General features: G+C 34.1%; 1 protein-coding gene across 1 annotated transcript in view; it reads left to right on the forward strand.

Moving 5' to 3' along the window:
* Positions 1-15,496, forward strand: part of LOC143049038 (uncharacterized) — a 54,978-nt gene extending 39,482 nt beyond the window's left edge. The window contains exons 4-5 of the mRNA XM_076222841.1: positions 10,088-10,345; positions 13,877-15,496. Of these exons, the coding sequence (XP_076078956.1) occupies positions 10,088-10,345; positions 13,877-14,765 (1,147 nt within the window). The 3' untranslated portion in view covers positions 14,766-15,496. The remainder of the gene's footprint in view (positions 1-10,087; positions 10,346-13,876) is intronic.
* The last annotated feature ends 1,277 nt before the right edge of the window (positions 15,497-16,773 follow it).

The following is a 16,773-nucleotide window of genomic DNA, read 5'->3' on the forward strand; positions in this document are numbered from 1 at the left end:
TATCTGCCATTAGAAATTTGGAATGGTCTGTGTAACCATAGAAACCAGCCAAAATGTCAAAAATTTCAAAAATTTCAAAATGCTCAAAAAGTAATGAAACTTACTATGATTGTTGACTGTCAAGTCTGCATGAAACTTTTGAAGTTGGAATTTCCAAAATGGCCACCGTTGCCATGGAAACTGCAGAAATGTCAAATATTTTCATAATGCTTCAAATTTTATGAAACTTAATATTATTGTTAACTCGCATGTATAGATGAGACTTTTGACTTTGGAATTTTCAAAATGGCTGCCGTTGCCATGGAAACAGCCAAAATGTAAAATTTTCTAAAATGCTCTGAATGTACTGAAAATTTACAGAAAGATGTATTGCCATATATATGTGCATTCACTGTTAAACAATTTTGAAATGGCTGCCGCTTAATGGCAATAGGGGGAAGGGTGACATCCGCTATTGCTTGCAATAGCAATTCTAGTTATTATTATTTTTCTTCCACCTAATTTTGTCCAGCAGTTTTTTTGGAGCCAAAGGAACCAATCTGAATGATGGTGCACTATAACAAGGAACCCTGACTTTCCAGTTGCAGTGCAACTTTGGAACTAAAAAATGGCTGCCATCACCATGGAAACGGGAAAATGGTGAAAAAATATTATTTTAGAGTTCGGCCAATTATTTGAGAATGGTTATGCTTAAAGTCTTTATATTTTGATACAATGTAGATGCCCACTATACACTGGTTTTGGGATGATTTTGGCAATCATTGGAACTGCTATGTTGCCATGGATACTACTCCAAAAATTTCCAAAATATGGAAAAGCTCCAAATTTTTTGAAACTTCACTGTAACGATGAGCAACATTAGTAGATAGAAAATTTGGCGTTGGAATTTCCAAAATGTCTGCCGTTACCATGGAAACAATGCAAAACAGGTCAAAATGCTCCAAAAACTTCAGGATTTGGTGAATAATTTTGGTATGCCTTAATTTGGAATCATCTAATTTTCACACAATATAGTTTTCAACTATATACAGGTTTTGAATGATTTTGACAATCATAGGAACTTCAATGTTACCATGGATACAGCAGCAAAAATTTCAAAAAATTCAAAATGCTTTAATCTTAATGAAACTTCACAATCATGTTGACTGTCATGTGTTGAAGCAGAATTTGGGGTTAGAATTTCCAAAATGGCTGCTGTTGCCATGGAAACATCAAAAATTTCAAAATGCTTCAAATGTTCTGAAAATTTGTAGAAAGATGAATTGCCATGCATATATGTAAAATCACTGTTTAAAATTTTTGAAATGGCTGCCACTTAGTGGCAATGGGGGGAAGGGTGACATCCGCTATTGCTTGCAATGGCAAATCTAGTTATATTTATTCTTCCACACTTTTTTGTCCATACTATTTCTCAGAATTGGCTTGAACAATATTGATGGAACTATACCATAATGTTGACCACCACATTATATAGTGCAGTGGGGTATGGCATCATCAAGATGGCTGCCGTTGCCATGGAAACGAAACAAATGTGAAAAAATACAGTTTTTTGTTTTGGTGGACTGTTTGGATATGCTTTAACTCAGAAACATTATATTTTAATACAATGTAGGTGCCCACTATATACAGGTATTGGATGATTTTGACACTCATTGGAACTACTATGTTGCCATGTAAACTACACCAAAAATTTCAAAAATATCAAAATGCTCCAAACTTCATGAAACTTCACAGTAACGATGAGCAACATTGGAAGATGAGGAATTTGGCGTTGAAGTTTCCAAAATATCTGTTATTACCATGGAAACAATGCAAAAAGGTCAAAACTTTGAATTTTCACAGAACATTCCAGAACATCAATGTTAAATTTATTCTAGAGACATTAAATGGTATATGATGATATATATGATTATGGAGGGAAAAATTGCAGCGGGGGTTTGACTTTGGAATATTCAAAATGGCCGCCGTTACCATGGGAACAGCAAAATCATGAAAAACTTCAAAATGCTTTAAATTTAATGAAACTTATAACAAATTTTGCTTAGCTTATGTAGACTTAACTTTTGAGTTTCGAATTTTCAAAATGGCCGCCGTTGCCATGGAAACAGCAAAATTTTCTAAATGGCTGCCGCTGGCCTGGCAATGGGGAAAGGGTGCCATCCGCTATTGCTTACAATGGCAAATCTAGTTATGGCACCCTCAACGGAGTTGGGGTGACATCTTGTTATTGTTCGTTTCTTTTTTTTATGGCACCCTCAACGGAGTTGGGGTGACATCTTGTTATTGTTCGTTTCTTTTTTTTTCTTTTTATTATTATTATTTTTATTCTTCCACACATTTTGTCCATACTATTTCTCAGAATTGGGCAGACCAATGTTGATGGAACTATTCCATAATATGAACCGCCATGTTAAGTTGTGCAAGAGACATTGGAATGGTAAAAAATGGCCGCCGTTGCCATGGAAACTGATAAAATGTGAAAAAAATTGCAAATTTTAAATCTTTCATTATAAGACCTACCTGGATGAAACTTAGTGGTAATGTTCCTTGGTATGCCTAGATGTTGTGACAATATAAGAAAATTCCAAAATGGCCGCCATTGTCATGGAAACAGTGCGAAAGTTTAACATTGATCCTATGGGAAAATACATTAAAGATGCATTTTCTTGAAGAATATAGCATCAATCCCAATGAATCTTAATAAATATGTAACATGGCATGAACCAATGTGGCACCTGTCTTTGGAATTTTGGAAATGGTACCCGTTACCATGGAAATAGCAAAAATTTCAAAAATTTCAAAATGCTCCAAAATTAATGAAACGTTACAACAATGTTAATACACATCTGTAGATGCAATCTTTGACTTTGGAATTTTCAAAATGGCTGCCGCTCACCTGGCAATAAGGGAAGGGTGCCATCCGCTATTGCTTGCAATGGCAAATCTAGTTCTTATTATTTTTATTCTTCCACACATTTTGTCCACGCTATTTCTCGGAATTGGCCAGACCCATGTTGTTGGAACTATACCATAATATGAACCGCCATGTGAAGTTGTGCAAGAGACATTGGAATGGTAAAAAGTGGCTGCCGTTACCATGGAAACTGCAAAAATGTAAAAAAAAAATCGAAATTCTAAATCTTTCGTTATAAGAGGCAACCTCTTGAAACTTTATGTTAATGTTGGCAGTGATGCCCGGAAGTACCAACAGTTATTGGAATTTTGGAAATACCTGCCATTGCCATGGAAACAGCAAAAATGTCCAAAATTTCAAAATAATCAAAATGATGCAAACTGAATGAAACTTTACAGAAATGGTACCTGGCACGGGCAGAGTTGGATTTTGAAGTTGGAATTTTCAAAATGGCCGCCGTTACCATGGAAACAGAAAAAATGTCCAAAATTTCAAAATGCTCCAAGCTGTATGAAACAAGTGTAGATGCAGTCTTTGACTTTGGAAATTTTAAAATGGCTGCCGCTCGCCTGGCAATGGGGGAAGGGTGCCATCCGCTATTGCTTGCAATGGCAAATCTAGTTTTTATTATTCTTCTTCAACACTTTTTGTCCACACAGTTTCTCGGAATTGTATTGACCAATGTTGATGGAACTATACCATAATGTGGACCAGCATATGAAGTTGTGCACCTGACTTTGGAATGGTCAAGATGGCTGCCGTTTCCATGGAAACTGCAAAAATCCGAAAATATTCAAAGTGTTCCAAACTGGACGAAACTCCACAGGAATGGTAACTGGCATGAGATGATTTGCAGTTTGACTTTAGAATTTCCAAAATGGCTGCCGTTACCATGGAAACAGCTCAAATATAAAAAATTCTAACTCTTTCATTATAACATCCAGCTGGATGAAACTTTATGAAAATGTGACCAAGTATGCCAAGATGTCAAAACAATATTTGGATAGTTCAAAATGGCCGCCGTTGTCATGGAAACTGGGGACAAGTTTTGCATTGACTCTATGGAAAAATGCATAAAATCGGCATTTTTTCAAAGGGTATTGCTTCAAAGTAAATCAAACTGTATGGATATATAACATGACATGTGGCAATGAGGTGTGTGCTTTTAGAATTTTGGAATTATCTACTGTAACCATGGTTGCAGCAAAAATGTTCAAAATTTCAAAAACATTAAAGTGCTACAAACTGGATGAAACTTTACAGGCATGGTAACTGACTTTTTTAAGTTGGAATTTTCAAAATGGCCACTGTAACTATGGAAACAGCAATTTCTAAATTGCTGCCGCTTGTTGGCAGTGGGGGGAAGGGTGCCATCCGCTATTGCTTGCAATGGCAAATATAGTTGTTTTTTATATTTGGTAGTAAAGCATAAACTGTTTGACTTAAGAATTTTGAATTGCTTGAAACTGGTACGAACACGAGGATAATAATATCTAATAGTCCCCGCCCGGTTACACGTTACAAATGGTGGCTAAGCGGTGGGATTTGTCGAGCATTTCTGTTGAGTATTTTGTGTTTGTCTATGACTGTCCGTCCTTCGGATGGGGACGTTAAATCCGAGGTCCCGTGTTCAGGGAGTACCACGCTCTGTGCACGTTAAATAACCCTTTACAACAACTCTTTTGAGGAGTCCGTAAGTGGCCTGTTGTGAGGCAAAATTGTTACAAACCGGTATTTGGTAACACAACTTTTCAAGTGGTATTCGAAATAGAATATTTGAAATGGTTATCTGGTCAAAATTTGATTTATTTAAAGTTCAGTGCTCAGTTGTTTGTAGGTACAAATATGAATTAAAGTAGGATATTTTGAAAATAGAAACTTAACGAACAAAACAGAAAGAACTTGCTAGTCGAAAGAGGCTGGCAGGAACTCCGGAACTGTGAGTAGGCTAAGGTACCCCTAGGTCTGACGCTTGTCGACAGATTGTTGTAGGAAAGTCATTAGTTAGTAATCATGGTATAACCCTCGGTGTACAAACAGTTGCTGGGAGAGATATTCTGCGGAATGAGTGGATACATTATGGTTAAAAGTTGGACCTTGGTATGGTGTCAGCTAGTTTTGACGAGAATGGTTTTGATTGTTTTTTGATTTAGTGAGTAGAAAATTGTATACGAGGAACGCATGAAATCGGAGGCGTGGGTAGTGTTATGAATTTACAGTTTAAGAAGGTTATAATATTTCTACAGTTGTATATTTTTCGAAACATCTTTAAATTTTCCGTTTGATCTCTTTATCATTGAAAACGGCATTAAAAATAATCCCTTTATCCTTGGTTGCTATCAGACGCTTTACCTGTATAATTGTTGCTAGGGTGCTCTCTTCAAGGTCCGCGTTAGGAGTATAAATAGTGGATAGCTATTCAGTTCAAATCGTCATTTGTACCGAAAACAGCAGACAATAAACATCAGAAAGGAAGTAGTTTATAGCAGGCAGAAGGTTTAGTTTAAGTAAAGTGAAGTGCTTGGAACCTGCGAACAGAATAGAGAATGTGCGGAGACTGTTGGTTCGGTACAGATTTTCCAAACAGGGCTGGTGCTAAGGTTTTGAGTCTCACATCTCTCACTATTGCAGTGAGTGTTGGCTGACATACCATGCCTTAGTGCTAACCTGTTGTTCCGACCGTTATAGACATGTATATTAAATAAAGTTTTATACATTTAGGTTTCAGCCCGTTTGATACATTTCGGTTCAGCCCCGTTTTATACATTTAGGTTTCAGACCCGTTCCATACATTTAGGTTTCAGACCAGTTCCAAACATCTAGGTTTCAGACCAGTTCCAAACATTTAGGTTTCAGACCAGTTTCATACATTTAGGTTTCAGACCAGTTTCATAATTTAGGTTTAAGACCAGTTTCATACATTTAGGTTTCAAACCAGTTTCATACATTTAGGTTTCAGACTATAGTTTCAAACAGTTGGTTTAAACAGTATCGGACTGAAAGGGTTCTAAACAGTTTTAATTCAACAAGTTCGGGTTAGGTTGATAGGTATTGAAATTCGTTTTATGTAGTATTTGTTTTTTATCTTTGGCAGTAAAGCATAAACTGTTTGACTTTAGAAATTTTGAATTGCTTTTCAAATCTCAGGAAACTGATACGAACCCGAGGATAATAATATATAATCGTCCCCGCCCGGTTACACGTTACAGTAATAAAAGAAACTAAGCAAAATCACAATGATACATACATTAAGAAAAGACTACTAGCAGTTACGATCGTGTCAGCTCCAGCCCTCAATTAAACTGATTGAAAGGTAATGTCTTCATCGTGAAAATCAAGTACAATTCCTCTCATCATAAAGAATATGAGAACTACTGGTTTAGAAAGATGAAACTTAAAGTGGTCGCATTTCCTTTTTTCAATGAATATTCATTAACAGAAATTGTCAGTTTTCTAGTTCCTTTATTTAAAACAAATACTTTTGCCAACAGTCGGCATTACTGAATGCATGATCCATGAATTTTCAACTTTAGACATATTTTGTTTGGATATAGATAAGATATTGAATTAATATTGCAATCAAAGACGGCATTAAAATAGACAAATAATAGTACACAAGACATAACATAGAAAACATAAGACTAAGCAACACGAACCCCACCACAAACTGGGAATGATCTCAAGTGCTCCGGAAAGGTAAGCAGATCCCGCTCCACGTGTGGCACCCGTCGTGTTGCTCATGTTATTACAAACCCGGTAAATAGTCTAATTCGATAGGTCACATTCATGAAAAGGGGAGGGAATTGCAGTAACGACGTAAGAAACATATCCGATATCATCTTTGAAACGGTTATTCTATAACGGTCAACCAACTCGTGATGGTGTCCGTAAAATTAACGAAGGGATGATTTCAATTCACCGGGAATATGTATTGATCAATTTACCAATTTAGTCTATTACTTGTAATCAACAAGAAAGCATGACCAATCAGACATTATTCAATGTGAACGATCGTGAATGGAACAGGGCTTACTGAAAATGTTTCACGAGAATCAACGGGTTAGAAAATTCTTTTGATTAACACTCATGTAGACGATAGTCTGTTAGTGTTAGGATGTATATTAGTTAAAAGTTGTTACAACGATTAAGTAATTCGTTTATAATTGCAACGATTGCATCGGAACTAAACACATTTATTCAAAAACCAGTTGTTGGCATGACACGGGTTATGATCTTCTCATATATGTTATGATGGTATGATACTAAACCCCTAACGGGAAGGATTGTGTCTGATGTTCATATGATGAAATCATAATCTTTCAGTCAGTTTAATTGAAGTCTGGAGCTGGCATGTCAGTTAACTGCTAGTAGTCTGTTGTTATTTATGTATTATTGTCATTTTGTTTATTTTCTTTGGTTACATCTTCTGACATCAAACTCGTACTTCTCTTGAACTGAATTTTAATGTGCGTATTGTTATGCGTTTACTTTTCTACATTGGCTAGATGTATAGGGGGAGGGTTGAGATCTCACAAACATGTTTAACCCCGCCGCATTTTTGCGCCTGCCCCAAGTCAGGAGCCTCTGACCTTTGTTAGTCTTGTATTATTTTTAATTTTAGTTTCTTGTGTACAATTTGGAAATTAGTATGGCGTTCATTATCACTGAACTAGCATATATTTGTTTAGGGGCCAGCTGAAGGACGCCTCCGGGTTCGGGAATTTCTCGCTACATTGAAGACCTGTTGGTGATCTTCTGCTGTTGTTTTTTTCTATGGTCGGGTTGTTGTTTCCTTGGCATATTCCCCATTTCCATTCTCAATTTTATTTATAATAATAGCAAAACATAACTTTTTTGATAACCAACATAAATACGAAATAATTATATTGAAGGATGTTCGCTACTCTGTTTTAAAAAAACAAGCTTTTTAAAAGACTTTTATAAATTGATTGTATATAAATTAAGAAAATAAAAAAGCAGAAAAAACGGAGGGTGTATGTGAATGTTTTCGAGATATAAGCCATTGAAATTTTGGCGGGAAATAATTTTCACTGGATTTTTCATACATTTAATTAACAGAGACGCCTTTTTTCATCGAAAAATGATGAAAAAATAACATAGATTTTAAAAGAATTCAAAGATAAAAATTTTAACTATATATAATCAAATTTTTGAAAGGAAAGTAGGGGTTCATGGGCGAAATGTTTAATGACACTATAGGATAAAACCAGAGTGCTCTGAATATCTGGCAAAAACTCTAAAACAAGAGTGGCGAACATCCTTAAAGCATGTTTGCTGCTCTAGATTTTGAATTTTTGCCAGATGCAGTGCCATTAGAAGAATTTCCAGCTAACCCCTACACTTCTTTTAATAATTGTATGACATAAAGCTTAAAAAGACATATTTGAATTTCCTATACAATCCTTGTTATTTTTAAAATTTTTTTCAACGTGTTTGTAAAAAAAAGTCTAGAGAGAATTGTTTCCTGCCAAATTTTGAATGGCTTATTTCTCGCAAGTTTTTTTCTGCTTTCTGTTTCCTTTAATTTTTTTTTATATACTATCAATTTATAACAGTCTTTAACACAGTTCGTTATTTTGAAACAAAAAAGCGAACATCTTTACTTTATTTTATCAGCAATAAAATCGAACTTGTGCATTTATATATACATTGTACATTATGTTCAGTGACCAAGGTCCATGAAACTGACGATACGGACCGATATGGAAATCCAAGATTAAAGTTGATAATTCCAAGATTAAAAAAAAAAAAAACATTAACAAAAATGAAAGGATGGGCTTTATACGCTTCCATAAAATTTGGCACCGGGGCCTTTAAAGTTCTGCAGTATCTAAAAAATAAATGCCATTGCTCTCTAATATATTAAGAAAATTTAAATAAAAAATGTATTTCATCTTCAATGTCATATGTGCAAATCTACATCCCCAACTTGTATTTCTAATTTATGTGCACTTAGTAATCATACATATACATATTGTGTTCACACGCGAAATGAAGGTAAAAATTTAAAGAGTGGAAGGGGTAATAAATTAAAAGGATAATGTTTATATAACGATTCAGTTTAGTAGCTATAACGAGATAGCTTAGTCATATTAGCGAGTAACTAAGTTGTCATAACGGATATATAAGTAGATTATAATTCAAACTTGTGAATGTGATTGTTGACACTTCCACTGACAGACATCAAAGGAAAATGAAATCGGAATCAATTTTATGCATCATGATTAAAAAATTGCTTTGAAAATACCTCCATGACAGAATTTTGAAAAATTCGCATTGGTGACTCCCCGGAAAAAACATTTTGATCAACCGGTGAAAAAGAGCGACGAAAGATAGCAGAGGGAGAGTCAAACTCATAGATAGAAAATAAACTGACAACGCCATGGCTAAAAATAAAAAGATAAAGAGACAAATATAATGTTATTACAAATCCGGTAAATAGTCTAATTCGGTATGTCACATTCGTGAAAAGTGAAAGGGTATTGTAGTTACGACATAAGGAACATATCCGATATCATCTGTGAAACGGTTATTCCATAACGGTCAACCAACTCATGATGGCGTCCGTAAAATTTACGAAGGGATGATTTCAACTTCACCATTTGGAACTCTTGGTTTAATTGCTTCCTTATGAGTAGCAATCCTGTATCAAGGAAATCATGCTAGTAAATACAAGCCCGGGAATATTGTATCAATTGGGAGATATATACTCCGTATGCAGGCGCTGCTGGAAAGTTGCTACATAGAAATGGAAAGTTCACGATTGGGAAGCTGTAATCAACTCTTTTATCGTAAAGTTTTGTTTTTGTTTGAAAGTTGTGAGTGAACTGTTTTCGACAGCAGTATTCTTTTTGCCAATGACTACATTTTACTAGTCTAAGGTAAATTCTATTATTTCTTCAGAAAGTTAACGTGTATGATTGTTAAACTGTTTTTGATTTTGTATAGAGTCGTGTTCGACGTGTGAATCACTTTTGACCTCAGACTAAAATTCCCATCTTCATTAAACATTTAAAGACCACAAAAAGACTTCACTGAATGATATTATACATGGCTTACCGTTCATAAATATAGGAAAATGTGTTTGGTAAAATTAAAAGTTTATTGATATATACTATATTGTAATTTTTATAACATTTTCTTTTTTAACAGTGTGAACGTTTGGGTTGGTGGTACAATGGCTGGAATGAATACATCCGCGTCAGATCCAGTATTTTATCTGCATCTCTGCTTTATAGACTATGTTTGGGAGCAGTTCCGACAAGGACAAACTGTAGATCCCGAGAAGGACTATCCATTTGATAGGCGTGCTCCGCCATCTCAGGCACCAAACCGAATCATGGATAAACTAAAAACTGGGAAGAGGAATATTGAGGGGTATAGTAATGTTAACACAGATCAATATTACAGGTGTGTATTTTTAAAAAATAATAACAAATAAAAAATAGGAACTGTTCTTAAAAAATAATCTCTGATTTGTATAGCAAAATCCATGGTTTGCTTGGTAAAACCGATTTCTTTTCTTTTCAAAATATCCCTCAGAATCAGATGGATACTCACAATAACATTATGATAGAACTATTTGAAACAGATTATAAGCAAACAAATGGTTTGATCTCAATATCATAAAATACTAGCTTTCCTGTGCTTTTTTCATTGAAATCTGATCTCTTATATTGCAAAGAATGAAGAGACGATTGTTATATATCATTGCTTGAGTGTTTGATATCAGTGATAAGGTAGCTTGTTCCGAATTCTGAACGCAGAATTCTATGATGCTGCATTTAATGTTGAGGACAAGCCTTGTTTTCGAATCAACTTAAAATTCTCTTTATATATTATTTTTTATGCATTTGATAGCCTTCGGTGAATTTTGAATTTCAGTCGAAAAACATTCTTTTGTGTTACTCCATTTACTTGATCATTATTTGTTATATACTTATAATAAAAGAAGTTATGTATGGTAACAGATGTAACATGTTCACGTTGTGTTATTATATTAGACATGTTACGAAAATGTATATTCTCGACGCTGAAGTTGACAAATTAGACTTTAAATTTGGGGACGAGGTCAAAACATTGATTATAGATTTAAATAGGTAAAATTTAAATCCTATGCGTCTTGGTTAATTCAAATCAATCATCATCAATATGTGACATCCTATACAGTATGACAATTGCTTTTGTGATATCATTGCTGGATATCACAAGACATGAACGGTATACGCGTGTCAGAGTGGGTGGGCTAGAAAAAGGGGTGCTGAGAGTTATACACGTTCATTCGATTCTAGATTGATAATATATACATAGTAAGCCAGTTAGATATTAGTTTTATTGTTGTATTACAGTTCCTGAAAAAAAGTTTAATATTTCACTCTACTAATCCTGCACAAAGCTCTACAGTCTGGTTGATTTTGTCTCTCGGGTGTCTCCATCAGCTTCCAATGACTTTGAAAGTTTTTAAACGCCTTATAGCGTGTTCGACATATACCCAACACTCTGATATACGTAAATTCATTTTTATTTTTACATTTTAATCTTTCTATTCGTGGTTTAGCTCTTTGATGATGGCGCCTTTAGGGGTAACGAGGGACAAATTCAAATTTCCGTTACAATGTAAGGCAATTGATTATTCTGTTGGGCATCATTTTGGTGTCCTAGGAAAACACTTCGAATAAATCTTATATTATTTTTGTGGTCAACAATCACTTTTGTATGAACGCAATGTCTGTGTCCGGAGTATTTGTTCTTGAGGCTCCGTCTGTGGTCTGTATAAATGGCATGAGAGGTTCCGTCGATTGTAGCTAAAGCTGCGGGTAATGTATGCCACCCATCGCGTAGTTGGTCCCAATTTTCTTCAGATGGCCAAGATATTGGGGGCAAATATAATTTCCCAAAGAATGAGAATTAAAGCATTTATTGGTGCACTGACAGCAAGAACAGAAACGTCAAAGAGTAAAGACAGCATTACACAGCAAGGGTAGCTTCTAAACCACAAAATTAACATCATTAGACAGTTGATTGGAAGTCCAATTACGCGAGTGTTTCTGGTGTCACAAACCTCTTATCCTTCTGAACTTGCATGAAATATTTGCCACTGGGTGTTAAGAAACCAACAATCAATCAATCACAAACCCCTTATAAAGAAAAAAAAAATAGTAAAACTGTTTAAATTAAAACAAAGTTGGAAGAAAATAAAGGAATTATATACATGCATTTGAAGCTATAGGACAGGGAGAAAATTTTCTAAAACTACAATGCGGCATCATGTTTCAAGTTAAAATTGTATAAAAATCGTGATTTAGGTGTTTGAAAACAGACCCTGTTAGATAAAACTTCAGGTGGCAAACACCTGAATCAAAAACATACGCTCCTTTGTTCTATATATTCACTAGTACATGTAGGTATAAAACAGATTATAATACTTAAGATTATTTTCAAGGTCTATTAAGGGCTCGCCATTTTTTTTGCATTAGAGTTTCTTAAAAATATTATGAAACTTATTAATATCTATTTCTTGTATTTCTTATGGCACAAATGTTATTGAATATTCGTTTCATACGGAATTACCTCCAAAAACATCAATGCAGTTTTAAATAATATTCAATGTATACACAGGTACTTTTTTTTGTGTTTTGACACAGTCCCCACATTTAAAGTGTAATTTGTCAACCTCAGAGTCGTGACTATACCTTTTCGTAACATGTCTAATACAATATATTTTATTTAAAATAAAACAGCTCTTGACTTGATCAACTTCTCTTATTTTTCTAAAACATATAAGGAAAAAACAAATATGCGTATAAATTTTGTTGCAAAAGCAATTGCAGTGTCGCAGTTTCCATTAAGCAACTGCCTCACTATTTTTGAACCAAGAAAAAATCTGATAAAACAAACAACCAAAGGAGATACAATCATACTGCTTGAGGAAGGTACAAACCCTGCAAGTCATGTAAAAAACAATATGGCCAATCAGAACCCAAAGTATTCCTTTTGTTACTTTATTTATGATCAACAGAATTCGTGCATTCAGGGGCTTCCCAAAAAGAACGAAAACAAGCTTTATTGTACTATTACCTTTAACTTTACGTTTCGGTTCATATCGTTTATGTTCTCGGACTGAAAAAACTGTAATCGCAAAATTTTAAATTTTGAAATACTAAGGCTTTTCTTCCTCAAGAATAGATTAACTTAGCTGTATTTGGCAAAACTTTTAGGAATTGTTGGTCCTCAATGTTCTTAAACTTCGTACTTAATTTGGCCTTTTTAATATTTTTTTATTCGAGCGTCACTGATGAGTCTTTTGTAGACGAAACGCGCGTCTGGCGTAAATATAAAATTAAATCATGGTATCTATATGATGAGTTTATTCATGAACGTGAATCTAAGGTACATCCAAATATTGTCAATGAGGATCGGTAGGAAAATTTGACAACAAAAGACATGATTTAAATTTTCAAATTTTCGTGCAGTAATAATCTAGCAGGCTTGCATAGAGCAGTCTCTGTTTACCTTTCTGGTTCATTTGAGTTCACCAACGGTTATTGTTGGGCTTGCATTACTCAGTTTGCTATTTTGTGTTTTGTACTATGCTGTTTGTCTTATGGTCATTTCATGTTTTTTTTGCCATAACGTTGTCAAGAGATTTTCGACTTTCAAGTTTAATCTTTCTTATATATATGTTTTCACTTTTTGATGGTAAGCAAACAGCAATCAACCAATGAATGAAAAAGTCAATCGTTTGTTATGTAACACATAATATGTTTTAAGCATCTAAAAATGCTTTTCACAACTTTTTTGCAGTGCATGTTTTCTAACCACCAAATACTAATCCGCATCGCGTTCACTTGACTCCTATGACACTTAAGTGTCTCACTAGAAGTAAGGGGTTATTTACGCCTTTGCATTTTATTACTGTAGACTTTTTACTTTTTTATGTAGATATGAAAAAAGTCCAACAACATGTAGTCAATGTAGCGGAAACAAATACCCCTATCTTAGATGTGGAAACTTGAACAAAGAACTTTGTTCTGCTACAAACAGACCACGAAACAAGGCATCACGCGCAAGGAGGTCGACAGGTGATTGGCTTGGGTACGAAACTTTTATCGAGAAAAAAACTGTCAGCAAAACTGGACGAACAAAAAGATCAAATCAGAAAAAGCAAACATCGTTCATAACAGAAATGGACTCTTCCATGCAAAACTCCTTCTTACTGGATGGCGAGCCAGATATTAAGCGTTGGGTATTTATACCAGTAAAAATTGTTCATAAACGTCCGTCTGGCTTACTATTTGGCACAAAAGTGATAAAGAATAAAAATATTGCAGATGGAGTTGATGTATATTCATATAACAACTATATGAATTATACAGATGAAGAGCAGCAATCAGCATATTCTCATAGCTTTACGTCCGGATCAGGGGCAGACAAGGTATTTGTTCAGGTTGACGGTATGTCATACAATGGAAAGTATGTAGATTATACGATAGTTGATTCCAGGCTCCCTGTATCAGAATCTATTGCCATCGTTGCTGTAAAAAATCCGAAACTTAATTCTAGCATTTCTTACATATCTGCTTACGACTCACATGGTCGGATTTGTCGCCCACATTGTCATTCGAATGGGTCTTATTCAAATCAGTATAAAACATGTTCTGGGGTGATAAATCTGACTGAAGAAAAACCTAAGCTGTACGGTAAAGATGTCGGAGAGATAACACGACTACTGTATAAGTCTGGAAAAGGGAAAGAATTTTCCAGAAGTGATGAAAATATATTTCTCAGTTTCTACTGCGACTTCGATGAAATTCCATGGGGAAAATGCTAATTAATAAATTAGTGACGACGCTTAGCTTACATTGCATATATGTGTACACATATACTTTCTTCTGGCACTTGAGAAATAGTGATGAAAACTCTAACATATATAAGAACTTGCGTCTTAACGGTGAAAAACACCAAAAGTAATTTAAATATAAATAAAATAGTCAAAAAAATTTCGGATAACACAAATCCTTCTAAAGGTGTTGGAACAACAATTCACCCAATTTCAATTCAGGACATGTGTAAAAGTACCCATTCCCGCACAAAAATAGTGTCTTTGATGTCATAACAAACAGATTTGCAGAAATGAAACTTTAAGTGAAGGAGAAATATATGTAGACCATTTTCAGTCTGATTTCAAATGTCCATAATTTTGTATTCAAAATTTAGGATTATTTCACACAAAAGTAAACATATTTAAGATTAAAAAAAAACCAGTTAAAAGTAGCAGCTAACTTTAAAAAAAAATATGGTTGAATGTAGATGGGTTTTGCATTTGTGGTCTGACACCTTAAGCATAAACACAAGACTTACCGTTAGACATCATAAACATAATACAAACAGAACAATGATCTTTTCACAGAGTCCTGAAAATTTGATAGCAATATGATGAATAACTTAATAAAGACAACAATTCAATATGATGCAATCTATGTAATATATGGACAAAATATTAAATAAAAAATATATACTCAACCTAATTGTTTTATCAATGTCATCGCCAAAGATGTTTAACATGCAAATCAACTCTTAACACTGACATATTTCATGTAATACTAATAATTTAAAACAAAATGGAAATAACAATTTTCGATAGCTGTCTCATTGTTTTTTTTTTTTTATATATATATATATATATATTTATATGAATGTCTGAGATTAAATGTTAAGCCCCCCGTGAGTATCAATGTCTGATTGTTTCTGTTCGATAAATCTTTCGTTTTCCTCTGGTATATATTTGGAACACGTGAGATGTTTAACTAGTTATAACACAAGTTTAATTCACCATTTTCTACACAAGTCAAGATTATGACATTTTTTTCTCCATTAGTTTGATGTGTTCGGGCTTTTGATTTTGTCATTTAAAGGACTTTCCGATTTGACTTAACGTTCAGTATTTCTGTTTCTGTTTACTTTTAATTCATTAAATTCATCATAGATACCAGGATTAAATTTTGTATTTAAGCCAGACACGCGTTTCGTCTACAAAAGACTCATCAGTAACGCTCGAGTTCAAAACAGTTAAAAAGGCCCAAAAAAAAACAAAGTTAAAGAGCATTGAGGACCAAACTTTCCTAAAAGTTTTGCCAAATACAGTTTAGGTAATATATTCCTGAGGTAGACAAGCCTTAGTATTTCAAAAATTCAAAAGTTTTGTAAACAGTTTATTTCTAAATATGACCATATCAATGATAATTCTTGTCAACACAGAAGTGCATCAACCACTGGTAAAAGTACATTCACGAAGCTGCCATATTGTAAAGATTGAATACTTTTAGAAAATGTCCCCAGTGTTAAATGAATTTAAGTGAAATTGAGTGTAGCTATTTTACTATTGTAGGTGGGGCATAAAAAATAATGCATTTCTTTCTCAGATTTAAAAAAAACGATAAACACGGATAGAAACTCTTTGTTATGAAAAAATTACACACTTGTTGCTCATCTTAAGTTCGTCAGTATATTTTTATTTCCATTATGTACTTAAATTACGCATTATGAAAGATTAATACATGTTATGTTGAATTATGAAGGTCTTGTCAACTATTGTTTAATCGTGTTCAGAAATTCGAATACAGAACTAATTTTGCAATAATTAAACCATTTAAAGTGTATGTGACGTCACAATTTTTTTTTGTATAGCACGATGGACAGGTCAAATTTCACAATGCATTTATATGTTGTGTATAAACTTATTTTATATGTATATCGCATCTAATGTAGTGTGAAAAGTGACTTGTTAACTTGTAGTAACTTCATGATACCGTGAAGCCAGTTCATTGTAATGACCCCGT

This window comes from Mytilus galloprovincialis, chromosome 10, assembly GCF_965363235.1.
Source record: "Mytilus galloprovincialis chromosome 10, xbMytGall1.hap1.1, whole genome shotgun sequence".
Lineage (NCBI taxonomy): Eukaryota > Metazoa > Mollusca > Bivalvia > Mytilida > Mytilidae > Mytilus > Mytilus galloprovincialis.